At 38.3% G+C, this 20,059-nt stretch overlaps 2 protein-coding genes across 2 annotated transcripts; both read left to right on the top strand.

Moving 5' to 3' along the window:
* Positions 1–804: 804 nt before the first annotated feature.
* znf384b (zinc finger protein 384 b) lies at positions 805–11,182 on the top strand. Its single transcript, XM_079625399.1, is given in 13 exon segments — positions 805–900; positions 902–947; positions 950–1,039; positions 2,019–2,077; positions 3,082–3,298; positions 3,431–3,520; positions 3,719–3,858; positions 4,324–4,397; positions 5,012–5,236; positions 6,948–7,115; positions 7,254–7,332; positions 9,847–10,005; positions 10,096–11,182. Coding segments are annotated over 13 exon segments (1,734 nt in total). The 5' UTR covers positions 805–819; the 3' UTR covers positions 10,402–11,182.
* Positions 11,183–11,673: 491 nt separating this feature from the next.
* On the top strand, positions 11,674–18,482 carry gnl1 (guanine nucleotide binding protein-like 1). The gene is made up of 12 exons (XM_079626183.1): positions 11,674–12,011; positions 12,984–13,137; positions 13,256–13,392; positions 13,521–13,672; positions 14,395–14,466; positions 14,716–14,908; positions 14,992–15,090; positions 15,166–15,351; positions 15,850–16,028; positions 16,121–16,295; positions 16,404–16,544; positions 16,628–18,482. Exons 1-12 carry the CDS (start codon positions 11,939–11,941, stop codon positions 16,873–16,875), a joined length of 1,809 nt encoding a protein of 602 aa, XP_079482309.1. The 5' UTR covers positions 11,674–11,938; the 3' UTR covers positions 16,876–18,482.
* The last annotated feature ends 1,577 nt before the right edge of the window (positions 18,483–20,059 follow it).

Genomic DNA, 20,059 nt, shown 5'->3' with positions numbered 1-20,059 from the left:
GGCGACATCGCGTGGAATTGGGGAAATATTTACTTTCATGTTTAATTTACCTGCTGCTAGTATCAATAATATAAATTACATTAATTATCTCTGAGCAGCGGAGTATCTGAGCAAGTACGTCAGTTTGGACACGTGAAATTTAGACAATGATTTTTTTTTTTTTTTTTTTTTTTACAAAGAGAAACAGTTACTAACAGGAACAGGTATCACACAACATGAACAAAGTATACGGTCATAATTATAAACGATGAAAATACAAAAAGAAAGAGGAAAAAATAGGCTATACGTGTAAAGAAGAAATTTAAGACATGCTGTCCGAAATCCTAATACTAAATTACTGTTTCTATTTTCTGTTAATTTACATTCATTTTCCACATTTTTGTTTATGTCATTTTATTAAATTTCCATACGATTTTAAAATTCCCTGATACTTCATTGCCATTGGAACATTTTATTATTTCAGATTGCATTGAGCCAGAGAAATGCAGTTGTGTACTAATTAAGTCTACAACACAGCTCTTGTTCTTTGAAACGTTTTTATTTCTTGAGTAACACATACATACAGATGTAAAATACAAAATAAACATGGCATACCCTAACAGATTAAATTAATATTGCTTTTTGTAACAAACATTAAAACGTAAATACATTTGAAAACAGAAATGCTTTACAAAAATGTCAATGTTTTTTATTTCGAAAAGTTTTTAAACGCTTATTACATTTTTTTTGTATAAGACAAAATAATGTATTTTAGTGTAAAAATATAATTAACGTACTAAAAACAATATTCTAGGATATGTTTGACCTTACTAGACGGAAATGACGTCCGCACGCACGGGCATCATTGGCGACGCTCGGAAGGAAGTGCTGTGTAGACAGTTCGGCCAACTCCGTAAGAATAGAAAAAAATAGAAAAAAAAACACAAGGGAGGAAAAAAAAAACATTGAAATTCTTTAATCGGGTGGGTTCGGAAAGACTTCTCAAACTATCCTGATTGGAGGAAATCCCCGGCGGGCGAAGCTAAAGTCTTGAGAGCTGGTAATCAGTCTTTATTTTTCACTTTGAAGCTAGTTTTTGGCTGTTGATGTGAGCCGCTGGCGCTGCTGTCGCCCGATCGTCGACACTCATGTGCCGGAAGTCTGCGTAAAACCGCCTCGGTTCCAGCGTCGACGTTTTTTTCCCCACTTGTTCTGTTTTTTTCTATCCTTTTTCGCCTTTCCTTTTTTATTTTAGCCGACAGTTGAGTGAATGCACGGGTCACGTCATGCTGTGGGCTGCAGTCCGCCTCTGTTATCGCACAGTAGATTCGCCCCAGCCTGTCAATACTATTCAGATATTACGTTAATTGGTTTTGGTTATTTGCAAATAAATAATTGAATATTTCATAATATGGCCCAAAACAGGGTTTTACAGTGCATCGTTTTTAATAAAGAATAAAGCAAATCACATTCTCTTCTCTGTAACATTATGAAAAATTGCATCCATATACAGACGCAAGAGCTTCTGTATAAACCCGCCAACTGTAAAAAAATTTAACCTGAACACAGATTCACGAGTGATGCTGGTTCTGTCATGTAGATAATATGTATTACAGTCACGTATGAAGTTTATAACAACATGCTGATGTGAAACGCATAATTTATTTGTTGTAGCAGTGTTGTTGACCATACATAGACTCATGACAGACACCAGCTCTTCCTGAATAAAATATCCTGCATAATTCATGTTGTCCAATTCCATTTAGAATTGTTATTAAATAGTTAATTGTGAAATTATTATTTATTTTTTTATTTCTGTATCTTTTATCAAATTATACACCCCACAGGTACATTTTTTATTTATTATTATTTTAATGTATGAAATAACATTTTATGTTCCTATCCGTATGGGTCAAAGCAAAGGTTACAATGTGTTCACAGTTTATATATATATATATATATATATATATATATATATATATATATATATATATATATATATATATATATATATCAAAATGCCTACTTTCTTTTCTCAGGGATGATGGAGGATTCCCATTTTAATTCTTCATACTTTTGGTCTCCTGTGCAGGGACAGGTAAGCACACCGGTATGCATAGGCTATTCTAAATTAGAAAATTGATTATTGGGTCATTCGCTCATTCCTGTCAACTCAACCAGAGGTCCCAGACTCAAACATTTTATTTTGTTAATGTTTTTTTTATGTTCAAAGATAAACATAAATAGTGACGAAAGCCAAAATATTAAATGTCACAGATGTATATTTACTTAGTAAACCACTATTTTGCATAGGGGGGTGAGTTTTACCATTTTCACCTGAGATTTGAAGTCAATTTACAGGGGGGGGGGTAAAAATGACTTTAGAAAGATGGCCGCATCATTATTTTATTTTTTACAGAGAGATTGGTTGGTCTATTAGTAAAATCGGTGGACTTTAGCAAACTTTGTCTCATTATATGCCAACCGTGACCGTTCATTTTGACCCCCCTCTACAAAATAGTGGATTACTCAGTAGATATACATCTGTGACATTTAATATGTTGGCTTTCATCGCTATTTATGTTTGTCTTTCTATGGAAAAAAATATTAACAAAATAAAAGAAATTGAGCTGGGGAAGTTTCTGAAATTTGGTTGTTTTACACGGAATGACCCTATTGCATTTTATGCCTGGCCAATAATAGCATTAATATAGTGCCAAATTAATGCATTTGCATGCTTTATTTAGTATTTTACATTATATACAGTACCTTTCAGAAGTTTGGGTTCAGTAAGACTTTTTAAAGAAAATCTATTCAGCAAGGAAACATTAAATTGATCAGAGGTGATAGTTAAGACTTTTACATTGTTACAAAAAAAATCTAATTAAAGCTGTTCTATTTCAAATGAATGCCTCAAAAATATTAAGCAGCAACTGTTTTTCAACATTGATAATAAATTATTATTACATGACATTATTACATACATGTCTTTTTTTTTAAACAAAAACCATTATGAAAAAAAAGTAACTTTTTTTCAAATAATAATAATACTCTTTTATTTGATCTTATTTGTCTAACCCAATTTTGTCTGTTTGGTTTTAGATTGAGAATGCTTTATTTCTCAATAAAGTAAAGGACAAAAGCCCCACCTACTCGCATGGCCCCGCCCACTATCCCACCACAGCGGTGGTAGCGGTTTCTGGAGGTGCTATAGATACATCGACAGCAAGGACACTAAAACAAGAGCATGCACAACCGTCTCACTCCTCACACAGTATCACAGTGGTGCCGGTACCACCTACAGGCATCATGACGGCAGGTACTGTATGTGTGTGTGTGTTTGTTAAACTGCTACAGCGTCTTTTCTCATTAGTATAGTTATACACTATTTGCAGTATCATTACGTTTCTACACTTTGATAAGTCTTCCATCACTTCCACACTCTTTCTAGCGGGTTTGGTCACTCTGGTGTCTCCAGTGTCATCTGCTCAGTCCCTTATTCATGGACATCCATCCACCACCATGATAACAGTCCAAACAGGTGATTTGACATAAACATAGACATGCACGTGGTATGATTTTTGGTGAGATATGATTAAGCACTAATTTTGGGAACATCTTTTATTGAGTCGGTTTATTGAGTGTTTGATATGCCTGAAATGGTCACAGATACTTTTTATTTTCTCATCAGTCTTGTCTCAAATAATTAAAGCATTTTACTCTTGCATGACTCCACCAGACAAGAGAAATGACTCCTTGACCTGCTCACCGGTCATCATCCCGTTACCGTCGAAACGGGGCAGAAAGAAGAAAGCCACACTCCCGTTGATTGGCTCACCTACTGGGACAGATGCCTTGATTTTGGGTCTTTCAGGACAGGTACTGTATAACAAAATGTTAATAACATATAGTGAAATCAATTTAAATTACATTTTCATAACTTACAAATAACTGATTAGCCCAGAGTTGGTTAGATTTAAAATATATATATATATATTAATTTCTCTGGTCTCTTATGCTCACCAAGGCTGCATTATTTTATCAAACTATAGTGTAAAAAAAAAATAGATTGATTTTCTGTTATGGCAAATCTGAATTTTCAGCAAACATACTCTAGTCTTCAGTTTCACATGATCCTTCAAAAATAAATGTATTGCTGATTTGGTGCTCAAAAAACATTTAATCAATGTTGAAAACAGTTATCAGGTTTCTTTAATGAACAGAAATTTATTTGAAAATAGAAATCTTCTGTAACATTATAAATAATAATAAAAAAAGTAATAATTTTTTCAATAAGTTTTGAACAACACATTTTTTTTTTACTGATTTTTCTTTTCTCTGTAGCATCATTCTGCCAACCCTTACAGCCTGTCCCTAGAAGAAGGGCATGCTGGGAAAGAAGGTGGTAAAACATACAGGTATGGATTTTCAAATGGACATCAGCTCAGCATGACCTCAGTGTGTGTTTCTTACAATCTATTAGAAGAAGCAAAGACAGAGGCAGGAATTCCTAAGCCACTTCATTTTCGTACGGCAGAAATGCATGTCACTCCGGCCTGACACACACTCTCGCCGGCTTCAAGGCTTCGCAACGAGTTTGTCTGCTGTGCTTCTGTAGAAGTTTGTGTTATTCTGCTCAACAGCATGTGCAGCCTCAGCTACACACATCTACACACACACACACACACACACACACACACACACACACGCTTCTGTCACCCATCTGCACTCGCGTTTCTGGCCTCTCCATCTCATTTTTCTTTTTTAGAGCCAGGGTCTACGATTTCATTCTGGATCGTTCTCCACTGACCTCCTCGTCTCTCACCCTCCCGCTTGTGTTGTGTCTCTTTCTTGCCTGTTTGTCATGTCTCATGTTTCTCCTTTCACTATTGATGGACAGGCTTGTAACTTTCCTTTTCTCTTTGTCCCGTTTTCATCCGTACTTTGTCTTCTCCCATGTTTTCCTCCTCTCTCATCCCTCTGTCCACCCCTTGGTGTGTGTGTGTGTGTGTGTGTGTTTTTCTGTCTGTAGGTGCCGGATGTGTGGTTTGACGTTCTGCAGTAAGTCAGATATGCAGCTGCACTCCAAGTCGCACACGGAGGTGAAAGCTCACCAGTGTCCGCACTGCTCCAAATCCTTCGCTAACACCAGCTACCTGGCCCAGCACATCCGCATCCACAGCGGTGCCAAGCCCTACACCTGCTCCTACTGCCAGAAGGCTTTCAGACAGCTCAGTCACTTACAGCAGCACACACGGTATTCAGCACCGCACCACAAGCGTGTGTGTGTGTTTGTGTGTGGGTGTCTGTGGCAAAGCAGGCGGGTGGTGGAGAGTGTGTGTTGTGGACTTTAGTATAGGGAGAGGACTGCGGGAGCGTCTGTGTGTGAGTTCGCCAACTTCATCACGATATGATACACATTGCAAAAGATATGACATCGAAATTCAAACTGCATTAAACATGTTAAAGAGAGAATCAGCGTGTTGGTCATCGAGCGTTTGACCAAATACGAATAAATTGCTGATATTTCAGTTCTAAAATTAAATTAAAACACCAAAAAAACTTGATAATTATTTACTGAAAACCTTTATGTATAATGGATTATAAAAAATATTAATATAATGTATGTAATAATGCATTCAACCTTTTCATAAATTCAGTTCATTAGTTGAACTGTAGAAAATTATACATGCATGAAAATACAAACGCATAAAATTATTGGTACTCAGACCATTGTAATGTATCTCAATATTGTGAGTGTGGTGAAAAATTGGAGAGAGGGAAAAAAAAGTGTTTTTAGGGCTGTCAAGACAATGATTTGGAATAATATATTTTTGTTAAAAATAAGTGCTTGACAAATCTAAATAAATAAAAAATTATCTGAAGCATTACTTTTCAAAAAGTCTAATGCTAGTTTCAAGGTTGTTATTATTATTATTTCTTTACTTTATTTTGTTCACTTCGAAAGTGGTAGCTAACAGTATTTTCAACCCACCTACTTTATGGATAACTGACTAATCCTGGGCGTTTAAAGTGCTTCTTGTGACCTCCGCTTTCTACTTTCCGTTGCGCTCATCTATAGTTTTTGAACACAAACACGTGTCCTGGGTGCTCGCCCCCGAGACATTACACGGTCACGTTGGAAAGGTTGACAACAGGGCCTCATGCTCTTTTCCTTGTTGCCATAGCAACATACTCTGGCGATAGTTTGCTTATATGCAAGTTTATGTCTAATGGACTGTTTAAATATATACCACACAGTCTTTATAATGGTGAAGTCAGCTATAGCATGATGTCACCATGTGTAGTGGGTGGATTGCACTTTAAATGTCTCGCTGATGAAGTGGAAGAAAAATTGCTAGAAGAAACTAAAGATGGTCAGGAAAAGTTCTTTTCCATCTCAAAAGAAGAGATTTTCTCTATTTGTATAATTTATTTCTCCTCTGGCACACTTTTTATTACTGCGGACTACCTACATTTTTTACACCACACTGTGGAGTCTTACACACACCGACTGAAGGATTGGACTGAAATTGAAGCTGTCAGTGAAAGCCTAGTTCTCTTTGACTCTACATTATTGTCCCATAACTGTGTAGAAGTTTTATGAGGTTCTGCCCCGCTCTGAAATAGAGGTCACGTAAAGGTTTCGTCTACTGTTGATCGCACTTGGACATGGGATTGGGCTCTGTGGCCCACAGAGTTCCTGTGAGGATTTAGTGCTAATGTTTTTTTGAGAAATGGATCTGCCCTTTCCGTGACCTCATTCAAACACCTACCACACCACTTCCAAATGTGTCTTCGAAATACACTGCGCACTTTTGACATTCGTTGGCAGTAGGGACCACCTAAGAAAGGTCAGCAGAGTGAGTGTAGAAATGAGCAATATGGTCAGGTCAAATATTTGTGTAGTGTCTATAAATTATTGAATGAGTCCATAGGTAAGCATGTTTGTCTTTCTTTCTTTACAGAAACCACACAGAATCCAAACCTCATAAGTGTCCTCATTGCTCGAAATCCTTCGCCAACACAAGCTACCTTGCTCAGCATATACGAATCCACACAGGAGTAAAACCTTACACCTGTAACTACTGCCAGAAGACCTTCAGACAGCTCAGTCACTTACAGCAACACCACAGGTGCAGTAATGGACATGTTTTTTTGTTGTTGTTGTATTTTGTTTATGGCTTTTTCTACACCTCATTCTTAACCATACATACTCAGTTTAGTTTTCCCTTTATTTCTTACATCTTGACATAAATGTTGTGCCTGTTCAGGATCCACACAGGAGACAGGCCATACAAATGTACACACTTGGGTTGTGAGAAGTCTTTCACTCAGCTCTCTAATCTGCAGGTGAGAAAAGTACTCTGTTTCTCTATTTAAATCTATAAAGTAGAGCTGCACGATTAATGGTTATAAAAAGATTGCGATCTTATTCCTAAATGACAATTATTCTGCTATCTATTAACCTTTGACAAGTACGATCACAGCGATCTTTTCAATCACACAGTATCATTATTTCTGTTACAATAATTCAAATTATCACAGAAGGACTGGGATCAAAGTTTATAGTCAGATATAGACACTGATTTCGAAGGTAGCGTTAAAAGAATCAGTAAATCAACCCTTGAATGCAACTTGACACTTCAGATAAAGATTGCATCGATTACATCAATACACCAGTAGATGGCGACAAGTGACTGTTAAAAATGTATTTGTCATTGAATTATTCATTTATCAGATTCGGATTAATCCATTAAAGGTGCCATGTGTAAAAATTGAGGTAAAAATATCCAAAAAATGAGCTACACGCATCAAAAGAATGAGAAGAAATAAGGGCAATGATGTCATTAAAAAAATGTAAAGTTATAGTGCTGCAGAGATATCAACCTTAATTAGCATTAGCATTACTAGCCACGGCCCGACAGGTGTCGTAATACCAGTTTCGGCCATGGGAGGCGGTATGCGGGGCACATAACCACCAGCCAACCTGCAATACACGAATAACTCGCACGGGTTGTGGGCGTACTTGAACCTAATGTCTATCGTGTGGAAAGTACAGCCCACTACTTCATTTCAATTCAGGGAAGAGAGCGGAAGGATGGCTGAAGCCTTTGGCAAGAGACCCCTACCACCACCGCGCTCTGAAGCACAAATCAGATCAGATAAGAAAAGGACCGCTCGTCACGGTCCGGGCTCGGAAGCGCGGGGGACGGCGAGCGAACTGCAGTGCATAGCCCTGTTTTACAACGTTCAGCACCCATTCTGACACGCCCGGGATCGCTCCCCATGCTTTCGCACGCATAGCTAGGGGCAGAATGGTCTCCGTGTTCTGACCGCCGCACTGCGCGGGTTCGAGAAACTGAAACGGAGGTATCAATGCGGCGCGCGCGCCCTCGTTGTCTGAAGAGTGCTGCTCGCTGACGACAGCAGCCGGCTGTTTCACATTCAATGACTCGGTCGCTAAGGACGGAGAACAATTTGTGGCGCGAACAGGTCATTTGTAGCCTACTGTATCTTTCAACAGTGTTCGTGTTTTTTTTTTACTATAGTAGAGATGATCGGTTCACGTGCGCTGTCTGATGTTTACTGCATCACTCGACATGGAGAGGTTGGGTAAAGTAATAATTACAAGAGCTTCACGGTTATCAGATACAAGCATCCAACGGCCCTGTAGTATATATATATATAAATATAGGTTATTTGTGTTTGCGCACGTGATATCAGGAAGCAATGTAATAACGTTACCTGTAATACACACATGATGGCGATGCGCAAATCGAGTGTGTGTGTGTGTCACAAATCATTATTGTTTCTTCAACTTATTAAAATATCTTACTTTACTGCAACTATCTGTTTCTGCTTCTTTATCATATTTATAGTGTGTGATTTTATAAAATACCATATCCTACATCACATATTTTGATATGTGAGGTATACTGCCCCCATCTGGTATGGAATGTGGAGTATGACTTGATTTTTTTTGCCAGACAATTACACATGGCACCTTTAATGAAACAAGTGAAGTCACTTAATCATTCAATGGAGTCATTAAATCATTAATTTAAACCAATTTAAATATATATATATATATTTATTCAAATTGATTAAATGTATTTTTTAAATAAACTGCAGCAATTAACAAGTAAATTACATGTTATTTTGTTTAGTTGTCTGTTCAGAACCGTGGGAGAATCATGATCTCCATTTTAAGTAAATGTAGCCTTGGTGAAGAAAAAAAGACTTCTTTCAAATTTAAAAATCTTTCTGACCCCAAACTTTGGAACGGTAGTGTCTATGTATGTATATGTGTATGGATGGATGGATGGATGGATGGATGGATGGATTGAGATAGATAGATAGATAGATAGATAGATAGATAGATAGATAGATAGATAGATAGATAGATAGATAGATAGATAGATAGATAGATAGATAGATAGATAGATAGATAGATAGATTGGTCTTCCGGCCATTCCTATTCAGGCTCCTGTTTTGCTTCCTGTAGGATGTGGCCAATTCAGTTTAAATTCACAATCAAATTGAAAGGGAGCCAGTTATTCAATTTTGAGTTTTGCACAACCCTGCTTTTCATTGAATAATTACTTCCATTTCACTCTGTTCCTCGCACTAAGCTTCAAAACACTTGAATTAATCATTTAAGTCATATGGGTTGTTTTATGATACTTTTATGGTTCCTCTGTGGAGCTTAACAACCCCAGATCACCATTTAACTTCATTATTTGGAAGAGAGCTTTTGACACATTTGGGGAAAAAAAAATCTAGGATGAGTAAATGGCAGAATTTTCATGTTTTAGTGAACTGTCATTTCAATGTTTCTTTCAATGTTTCTTTCAATGTTTTCAGTCTCATCGGCGTCAACACAACAAGGACAAACCGTATAAGTGTCACCACTGTAACCGTGGTTATGTAGACGCAGCCAGCCTGGAGGTTCATCTGTCCACTCACACAGTCAAGCACGCTAAGCTGTACTCCTGCGGTTTATGCAACCGCACATATACCTCGGTACAAACATTAACACCTCATCTCACACCATAAATGAGCAGCGTTCCTGTTCTCAAGATGATACTAATATGTATCTCTCTCTGCCTGTAGGAGACGTACCTGATGAAGCACATGCGTAAACATGCCCCAGATATGCTGCCGTCTCCACCTGGATCAACCCAGCAAAGCCACAGCCCAGGCCGTGTTGGAGGCGGCTCGGAAGGAGACGCACAGAGCCGAGTCGAGAGGACCGACGTCTTCGGTCAGCCGTGCATATTCGACCTGAACCAGTACAAACCATTAACTTCTGCTGATGTGCAGTATAAAACTGTCAGTGTGTCTGACATCTCCCCTCACAAAGACCTCTGCATCACTGTGGAGGCTTCCGCCATACAGGTGGAACACCTGAACTCATGAGCGAGGGATGAAACTTTGGAGTTTAGAAAAAACTGTTGCAATTACAGAGAACTGTGGATACTGAAAAGATTTTCTTACTCAATGCCTTCTCATTTGTATGAAGGCACAAGTGGACTTAAATGGACAAAAGTGAAGGAGATAGACTTTGTATTTTTTTTTGTTCCATTTTTTTAAACATTTATTGCTGTAATCCTGATCTTCCTCGCAAAAGCTTTCTTGAAGACTGTGGCTGTTTCAGTGGGTACCCAGCTCATATATCAAGTCTTTCCATAAAATGTCTGGTTTATCAAGTTTGTATGATTGCGTCTGTAGTTGTTGGTACGGTCAGTCGGTCACTGCACTGTCAACATTAATATTGTTACTGTCCACAAGAATGGAAATGTTGTCTCTTGCACAGTATGTATGGGAATTGTTGGTCTGTTTTCGTTTTAAAAGGGAAATTTGTTTGCAGTCATGTATGTAAAACAGAAAATAATGTATATATGATTATCAAATGTTTTGTGTGTGAATGAGTAAAGGACAACAGGAAATAGGACAAAAAAAATTGTCAACGGCAAATGGCAAATATCTTGATGTTTTTGTTTTTTGTTTTAAAAAATTATCCTGTTTAGCATTCCCATCTGCAAATGACATGTAATATTCTATTATTACTGTTACTACTGTTATTTTATCAAAATAACTATTAACATGCTCACCAAATCTCAACCTCTTGACATTAACAAAATCGGATTAGTGTGCTTTAACCCTGTAAAACAAGATATTAAAACAATTGCTCCCAATGTGCCTCTTTGTGATGATCTTATAGCAGGGGTTTGCAAACTTTACAGACTCTTGCAACTTGGGTTTTTTAGTAATTTTCATTTACAACATTAACAAGTATTACTGCCTTTTATAATACGCAGATCATTAATGTAATTGTTTGCATTTAGAAATCATTTAAGAACATAGAATATTGTTTCTTATTGAAATTATATCCTCGATCTGTCTCTACTGGACCTCCAAGGACCCCCATCCAGAATTAAGATACTTTTTTGTGGTTAAACTTTTTTTATCTAAATTCCCTCAGACACATTAGTCTTTCAGCAACAACATGTATAAAACTGATACATAGTTATTTATATAATTAACTTATATAATTTAAATATTTATACTTATATTTAATTTATATATATTCGTACTGTTGTCCAACATTCTATCGTACAATGGCAGATTGCACCACCTGTCAAAAATATGGGGGTCAAAATAACTTATTGCTGTTATTGTTTTACTTTCGCAAACAGTAACGTTAGTCGTATAAAGTAAACAGAAGCAGTAACAGATTCCAGAACAATTGTAGAGTCGATTAAATGTATTTGTGACGCCTAGTGTTGAATCTTTGAAGTACATATTGGTAGCGTCCACCTCGTCAGTAAGTGGGCTGTGTCACAGAAAAGTCCATGCGAGTAGCGGAGAAACTTCACGAATGTAAATATAGACCTAACAACGGAGTTTACGTCCTCGCGGGTTCTTTCTTTTTTCTCATTTGATCCATGCGAACATGCCGCGCAAAAAGCCTTTTAGTAACAAACAGAAAAAGAAGCAGCTCCAGGTGAAACGCGAGAAAAAGAGAGGTGGGTACGTTAACTAGCTTAGCTGAGTTAGCGCGCGACGAGCTGAACGAACGCGCTCGCAGACGTTCTACATTAGCCACGTGACTCATTGTTTTATGGTTTATATTTTAGTGTGCAGAAATGTGACCATGTTCTCACATATTAGCCTATTAATTGAGCTACTACGCTGCTGTAACTACTTTGTTTGCCAAGTTTCTGTGGGTGTATGTAACCAAACTTGACAGGCAGTAAACAGCGCGCCGCGTGCTGTCATTTTTATTTGAGGGTTGCATACAAGAAGGGACGCTGAATGTCACATCCAGCAACATTACATGTATCAAAATGTTCTTGATATGAATGTTGTCTGCTGTAAACAACTACTCCGTTCGTGACAGGTTGAACGTCACACAACCGAACAGTAATTTATCTTTACAGACCAAATTTCTATTCTGCCTTGTCAACAGTGAAATGATGCTGAAAGGGGGATCATGACACGCATTTTGAACAGCTCGTGTTTTGCTGTAGTTGGCGCTTGTGTTATGCGGTATCTAAGTGCGCAGACTCAGCGTGAAGTTACGTAACACAACAACAAAGCGATCAATACACAAGTAAAGCAGGCTTAATTAACTGCCGTTCGCCTGCAGTTCTGCAAGTATTCGTGTCGAGTACACAGTAAATCAGTTTGCAGAAGATCTAGTGATAGATCACAGGGATAATCATTTATTATGTAATCAGTGTACATTTCCATGCTATTGTATATTGTAATGACAACAGAATGATAATTATGGGGGAGACGAATGATTATTGGAAGTACACAATGATTTTCAACAGAAAAGGGCGTATACATCAAAAACAAAAGAAAAACTGTCACTGAAAAAAAACACGGTGTAGGTTTAATAGAAAATTGCTTATTCATTTCACATATAGTTACAAATAAATGGCAAGTATTGCATTGAATTAAACATGACATTGTGTGTGTGTGTGTGCGTGCAGGAGAACCAGGTTCAAGTCACGGTAGCCGAAATGCCAGTGTGGAGAGAGGACCTGGCAGAGACAGACAGTCGGATACATCAGACAGCGAGACGACAGACATCAAGAGGATCAACCATCAGCCTGGTGCCAGAGACGGCAGATATGACCCCAACAGGTGAGTCGGGACAGGTGAAACAGTCCGTCCAGTCTTGCCTTATTAATTCAACATGAGATGTTTTAGCAGGGGCATGTATCGTCCTGTTTGTTAATCTTTATAATGGCTTGTTTTGCAGATTCCGTCTGCACTTTGAGAGGGAGAGCAAGGAGGAGGTGGAGAAGAGGAAGAAAATAGCAATGAAGAAAATCCTGAAGCCGGTGGCAGAAAAGGAACTAGAGATGGATATAAACCAGATCTTCCCCGAAGAGAAAGGTATTTATGCTGCTGAGCTAAGTAATATGTAGTGGTGGTTCTAAACTGGGACACATTTCACAAAACTAGCCATAGTCAACAAGGTCAACTCAATGTCTTCATTTCACTTTCATTCTGTCTAATCACAGGCCTGGATATCCCAAGGCGGCCCTCGTGGCATTACGAAATGCGGCGAGAGGAGTTGCTGCGGAAAGAGGAGAAGTCGTTTCTGGAGTATCTGGACACTCTTCACTCCAAGAACCCACCCGGTAGCCTCAGCCACTTTGAGCACAATCTCGAGGTGAGGCATGTTCTGTTAGAAAACATCTTTTTTATCAGCAACCAGAATTGGATAGTTGCTGAGTCAATAGCTGTAATGAAATAGTTGTTTTATTGCGCTTGAGCATCTGTTTGGTCAGGCGGTGCTGGAGGCAAACACTGTTAAGTGTTCAAATTCACTTGTTCATGAGCTATTGTCCTTCTCAAGCCTTTTGACACTGAAACTGTTGTGTTTGCTTAGTGAAAAAGAAGCAACATTTCTCTTAAATGCTAGTTTAAATGTATAAGACTAAAAATTAGGCATATTAAACGTAATAAAAAAAGACTTTTATGATTCCTGTTTGTCTGTAATAGCCTACAAACAACAGACGCACCACAATATTTTGCAGATAATTTTTAGACAAAAAAACGTTGTTTCTAAGAACTTATAAACTTGCTGATAAATGTTGGAAGCACTTAGCTGAGCAATTACTCTGCAAATATTGGATCACAATGAATACGTTGTTTTAACAGTTTCCAGATAGTTTTGGATTAATGTAGCAAATACTTAACAGGAGACCATACATTATTTTACCTAAAGTGGGCCAAAGAATTATAAACAGGTTGGCTAATCTGAAAGAATGTGAATAACAGATTACGATTCATTACTGAAGTTCAGACAGCGTGAATAGTGCTCTTTCAAATAACAGCTATTCAAAATGTTGTTTGTTTCTTTACTACTGACTGACTGTCTTTCTCTCTCAGACATGGAGGCAGCTGTGGAGAGTATTGGAGATGTCTGATGTCATTCTGCTCATAGTGGATATCAGACACCCAGTGAGTGTGCGACTGTAACGCCTGTTGAAACTTTAAGCAGTTTACAAAAGGTCATGAAAATTGCATAGCTGTTACACTGTTAAACTGAGGTAATAAAGTCCCCACTAGGTGGGGCCAGAGATTGTATTACATTTAATCTCAGAAAACAGCACTTTTGTATTGCCTTCTACTTTTTGAGCAAAAGAAGGATGGAGTTGTTAAGTAGTCATTACCATTCAGTACAAGCTAAAATTATCACTTTGTCTGTAGGTGCTGCAGCTTTCTCCTGCTGTGTATCACTACATCACTGGTGAGTTAAAGAAGTACATGATCCTGGTGCTCAATAAGGTGGACTTGTGCCCCGCCCCGCTGGTGTTGGCATGGAAACACTATCTGACTAAACAGTTCCCCCACCTGCACTGTGTCGGCTTCACCTCGCACCCAGGACAACCCTACAGCACTCGTGAGAGTCTCCTTCCTCTATCAGTGCTTTATCTATAATGTGACCAGATTAAAATACGTTTCCTTCATCTGTACTAACTGCAGTTCTACAGAAGAAGAGGGTTAGGAAGAAAGCAGGATGGAATCAGGTAGGAGGACCATTCCAAATCATGAGAGCGTGTCAGGAGATCACAGCAGGAAGAGGTAAGACAAGTTCCTCCCTGACAACTAAATGAGCACTGGAACACAGGGAGTAATGATGATGATTGTTGTTTTCAGTGGATTTGAACAGCTGGGAGAAGAAGATCCAGAGGGATGCTGTTGCTGTGGGAACAGAGGGGGATCGGGCTGATGATGATGGATCAGAATCTGTGCTGATGGAGCATCATACTGATGTTGCCATGGAAATGAACAGCCCTACGCAAGAACTTTATAAAGATGGAGTACTAACCTTGGGCTGCATAGGTAAAAAGATTAGTCACCAGGAAATTGAACACTTGAACATTGCACATTGCAGTGTTTATTATAAATGATTTATATGTGCACATCATTATTTAAAAAGAAAATGAATGTGCTTATCATCTTTGATCAAAATGTGCACGTCCCCTCACGACGACATCTTTTCTCTGATGACGTGAGACCAGAGCAATAATCCCTCACTTTTAGCAACCTGTCACTCACATGAGATTGCGGCAATTAACAAACAACAATTCAACGGGCTAATCAAGCCCTGATGAACAATCGAGCCCCACCCAATTTTTTCTAATTTGAGAAGCCGTTTCACTTGGATATACACCAAAATAGGGATAAAAAGGATGGTCCCAATGTCTGTTTCATGTCAGTGATATTCAACAGATCAATATCAGTTACATATATCTTATATGAAGTACTTCTCCCCAATGTGTAAATTAAAATTCATTCATTAATTTAAAATTCCTATTGAGTCTTTTGCACTTTCTCCAGGTTTTCCTAATGTAGGCAAATCTTCAGTGCTGAACAGTCTGGTTGGCAGGAAGGTCGTGAGCGTGTCTCGAACCCCAGGTCACACAAAATATTTCCAAACATACTACCTCACTCCCACTGTGAAACTGTGCGATTGTCCTGGGCTTGTCTTCCCTTCCCAAGTGGACAAGCAACTACAGGTAAAAAAACAGCATGATACTGTATAATTTATGAAAGTTAAATCATCCTGGCTTTGTTTATGTGTGTGCATGTTATTCATCTTCTCAAACAGATCCTGGCTGGTATATATCCAGTGTCCCAGCTGCAAGAGCCTTACAGTTCAGTGGGATACCTGTGTGAACGGACCAACTTCCTGTCTGTATTAAAGCTGAAACATCCCGACCAGTGCCCAGAAACCCCACGTGACCCCGACACACAGGACTGGACAGCATGGGACGTGTGTGAAGGTGTGTACTTTTATGATGTGGTGTTATTCATTTCCTATTTACCATTCGATTGGAGGGAGGAACTGGTTTTCAATAGTCTGTTTGTTTTTTGTGTGTGTTTTTTTTCAGCCTGGGCTGATAAGAGAGGGTATAAGACTGCTATGGCGGCCCGTAATGATGTTTATCGAGCAGCCAACAGTCTACTGCGTTTGGCAATCGACGGACGGTTGTGTCTGTGTCTGCGGCCACCTGGATACTCTCTGAGTAAAGGTCAGAGGTCAAACGACTACAGATGTGTTCATGCCATCTGCCACACGTGTCCCAAATTTGACATTTAATCTCAATCTCTTCAGATGAATGGGAATCACACCCAGACCTGTCCGAGATCATCGCTCTACAAGGAAGAAAGGAAGAAGAGGATAGGGGTGACAGGGAAGACGACGACGGTGAATCCAGCTCAGAGCTGGAAGAGGACAACGATCGAGACGCAGATGATGATGAAGACGCTTATGGGGATGATGAAGATGAGACCGTGAAGGCTGACAAGAAGGGCCTCACTCTCAACATGTTCAGTGTGCTAAGACAAAACGAGTGTGAGTGAGGGATGAGATCGCTCTCCTTCTCATTCCACGTTCATACATTCCGGTTTCTTTATTTATCACTGATCTCTTTATGACCATCTCATTTCAATCTGCAATGTGTCAATCAAAGGACTGTCTTGAACATTTATTTCTCATTTGACGCTTATTGCGCTCTTATACAGACCAAGTTATAGACAAACACATCCACCATTCTGCCTATTTTTGCTGCAGTATAAGGCTGGTTTTGTGTTCTACTTCAACCTCTCTGTGCCTCTGTACCTTCTCTGCTTTTCATTTATTATCATCAGAAAAGTATCAAAATAATTTGAAAACTTTTGTACCTCCTGCATGCAGCCTTTTCCCTTTCTGAAAGGTCGGAGGGAATGTCTTACAAACAGTGATTGTACAATCAGTGTTACTAAACAAGCATTGATGAATACAATCACTGATTTATTATCAATCTCACAGCAGTGATGCCAAAGGTCAGGTGAGGTCAGAAGTCACGCTTTGACCTCAGACTGTGAGTTTCCCCCATGTGAATGTATTTTAACCTCAACCTCAGTACCGCAAACCTCGGCATGTAGGGCAGAACCAGTCATGTATGAGGATAAGAAATAGAGGCACAGGCTGTTGACTTCAGAAGATTATTTTGATAAAAAGATGTTATGGACACTCAAAGCACTTTTAAAGCAAAAGGCAGCATCCAGCAGTCTTTTACTGTTGAAAACTTTCATTTCTGAGCAGATACACGTTTATTATGCGGGTAATGAAGTGAGGGTGTCATTTTGGGTTGCAGTAGGAGTGACTTTATGCCACAAAATGTTCTAGACTATGCAAAGTTTAAAGAGGTATTAGAAAAACCTGATACGCGTTCCAGTTATAAGTGAAACTGTATACCACACATTGTACATGCACACTGACACAAGCCACTCGAAGATTTTGGGATCATGTTCTTTTGGACTAAAAAGTAGAGTAGAGAGTGGGTTGGTTTTGAAGAACTAGAGTTTGTGCACTTTTGCTGTAGGACTCAGGTAAAGGTGATGATGTGTTGTTAGACCATCATCACAGATGTGCAGAGAGACCGATACAAGAGTGCTGGTTTCCTGTTTTTCAGCCTCCAGCCCTGCATGCCCTTGCTTAGGGATTTCATGTGGGTGTGATAGTGTGTGAATCATTCTGTCTTTATTGAAATGTTATATTACTGACAGAAACAGCCCTCTGCAATAAAAACGTTCCCGTGATTCTTTGCTTTCATTATGTTTGCACAAGAGGACACAGATACTTGTTTCTTTACATACAGTGACAATATAGTGTAAAAAATTATGTAGGCGAACATAAATTTAAGGTAACATCTTTATGTGAAATGTATAAAACTGTGTGTATATTAAAGAGAACAACCAATTAGCATTGTATAAACTTCACAAAAAATATAAGTCTTTAGAAGGTTTTTTTAATTATTAGATTTAGGGCTATTTGGCTTTTCATAATCTTTTTTTTTTTTTTTTACTTTCTTTCTTTTTCTTCTTCAGACTAGTGAAAAGAAGACATCCAAAACGCACTAAGTGTTCATTTTATTGCACTTTATCTGTAGATTTCAATTGCAATACACATCTTTAAAGGCCATTTTCTCAAATTTAGTTTTTTTTCTCATGTACCGAGCCAGAAATTCATGCATCACTTGCTTGGTTACATGGTGAAAAATAATGACTGACTGTTGACAATAATAAAAAGAGATATCAGTTCTCCTCTCTGTAATAGACTCTAATATGTTAACAAAATGAATTAAGTTTTGAACCTGTATCCAATGTTCAGATATGCCTATATGTTCTGGAAATGCAAATTAGGGCATATTTAATTAGACAATGCCTCATTTGCATATTTAAACATAACATTTCAGAAAACTTGTAATACGAAAACTTTGCAATTATTAATGTAATTAATTAGCTGGTTGCCTACCGCCTTGGATTACTTCTATGATGTCTTTACTATCTTTCTGGGGCTTGAAAGTGGTAGTTTAGTACGCTGCGAATGGAGGGACAGAAAGTACCGGAGATGAACGAAAGTGTTACTGTTTTTTTATCGCCATGAGGTGAGTAATAACCATAGGGTAATAACAGAATTTAGATTTTTGGGAGAACTAACTCTTTAAAAACACGACGCGCATGTGCGAGACTGAAAACGCAGCGATGCTTAACGCAACTGTTAAAATATGGGCATCTAGCTCATGTTCACATTGGAGTGAATCGCAAAAACGTGTGCTGTGTGAACCTGCCCTATAAAACTTGTAAAAGCAAGTGGTTACCTCATTTGTCTGAGATCATAAACAAGTTATCAAAGTAAAGAGTATGCTATAGCTGCTTTGAAGAAGCAGAATTTAAGATTTGCTTAAGAATTTCTGGTCGTTACATTATTCCCCTGCTTTCATTACTGTTTTTACATAGTAAATTACCATAAATTACTATTATTGTAAAATGTGAAAAATAGTCATCATAAAGATTGAGTAGGTGTCTCCACACTTCTGATTGATACTAAGTATGCGCTTTACAGTAACATAAAACATTTGACTATCACTGGCCATCATGTCACAGAGCCTTGCATCAGATCAACATTACTTATCATTCATTTCCCAGCTGTAAACATTGAAGACAATGAAGCATTCCTATTTATTTTGATTATTCCACCACAATCAAAAACAAGTCATGTAAAATCCGGCATGTGGATTACATTGTAATCCTTTTCTAATTAAACTGGGAAAAAGATTAAAACGGGCTTGTGGTTTAGATATGTTGGATATGTTACAGTGCCTCACAATCATAATTTGCTCATAATAACCAATACAAACAATTTCCCCCTGTCTAAAACAGACAAACACAACTCACTAATTTCCTGTAGATTGTGAAAAACTATTTGCCTGGTTGTAACCGCTGTCAGCTCCACACTATTCTCATATTTCACTCAACCGTGACCTCATAAATGATCCAAATTAAATTCTGTGGTCTTTAACAGGAGTCATTGGTCATGCTTGTGCTGTCCATATGTGTTGCGTTAGTGTAGAGCAGCCTGCTTTTCACATGACGTACATAACCAGTCTGCAACACCCTTTAAACCATCAACAAAGAGTGAATGAATTAGTCCTATTAAACCAGTCTGGCTTTAATCAAGTGTCTGGTATTGATTGAGACAGTTTGAGTTCTTATCAAGGTG

This window comes from Phoxinus phoxinus (genome assembly GCF_949152265.1).
Source record: "Phoxinus phoxinus genome assembly, chromosome: 10".
NCBI classification, from domain to species: Eukaryota; Metazoa; Chordata; class Actinopteri; order Cypriniformes; family Leuciscidae; genus Phoxinus; species Phoxinus phoxinus.
This window is presented reverse-complemented; position numbering and strand designations above follow the sequence as displayed.

Coding starts and splice junctions, on each gene's coding strand:
- gnl1 (XM_079626183.1), top strand. CDS start 11,939: ATGCCGCGCAAAAAGCCTTTTAGTAACAAACAGAAAAAGAAGCAGCTC. Junction 13,138..13,255: donor GGCAGATATGACCCCAACAG/GTGAGTCGGGAC, acceptor CTTGTTTTGCAG/ATTCCGTCTGCACTTTGAGA. Junction 13,673..14,394: donor ACTTTGAGCACAATCTCGAG/GTGAGGCATGTT, acceptor TTTCTCTCTCAG/ACATGGAGGCAGCTGTGGAG.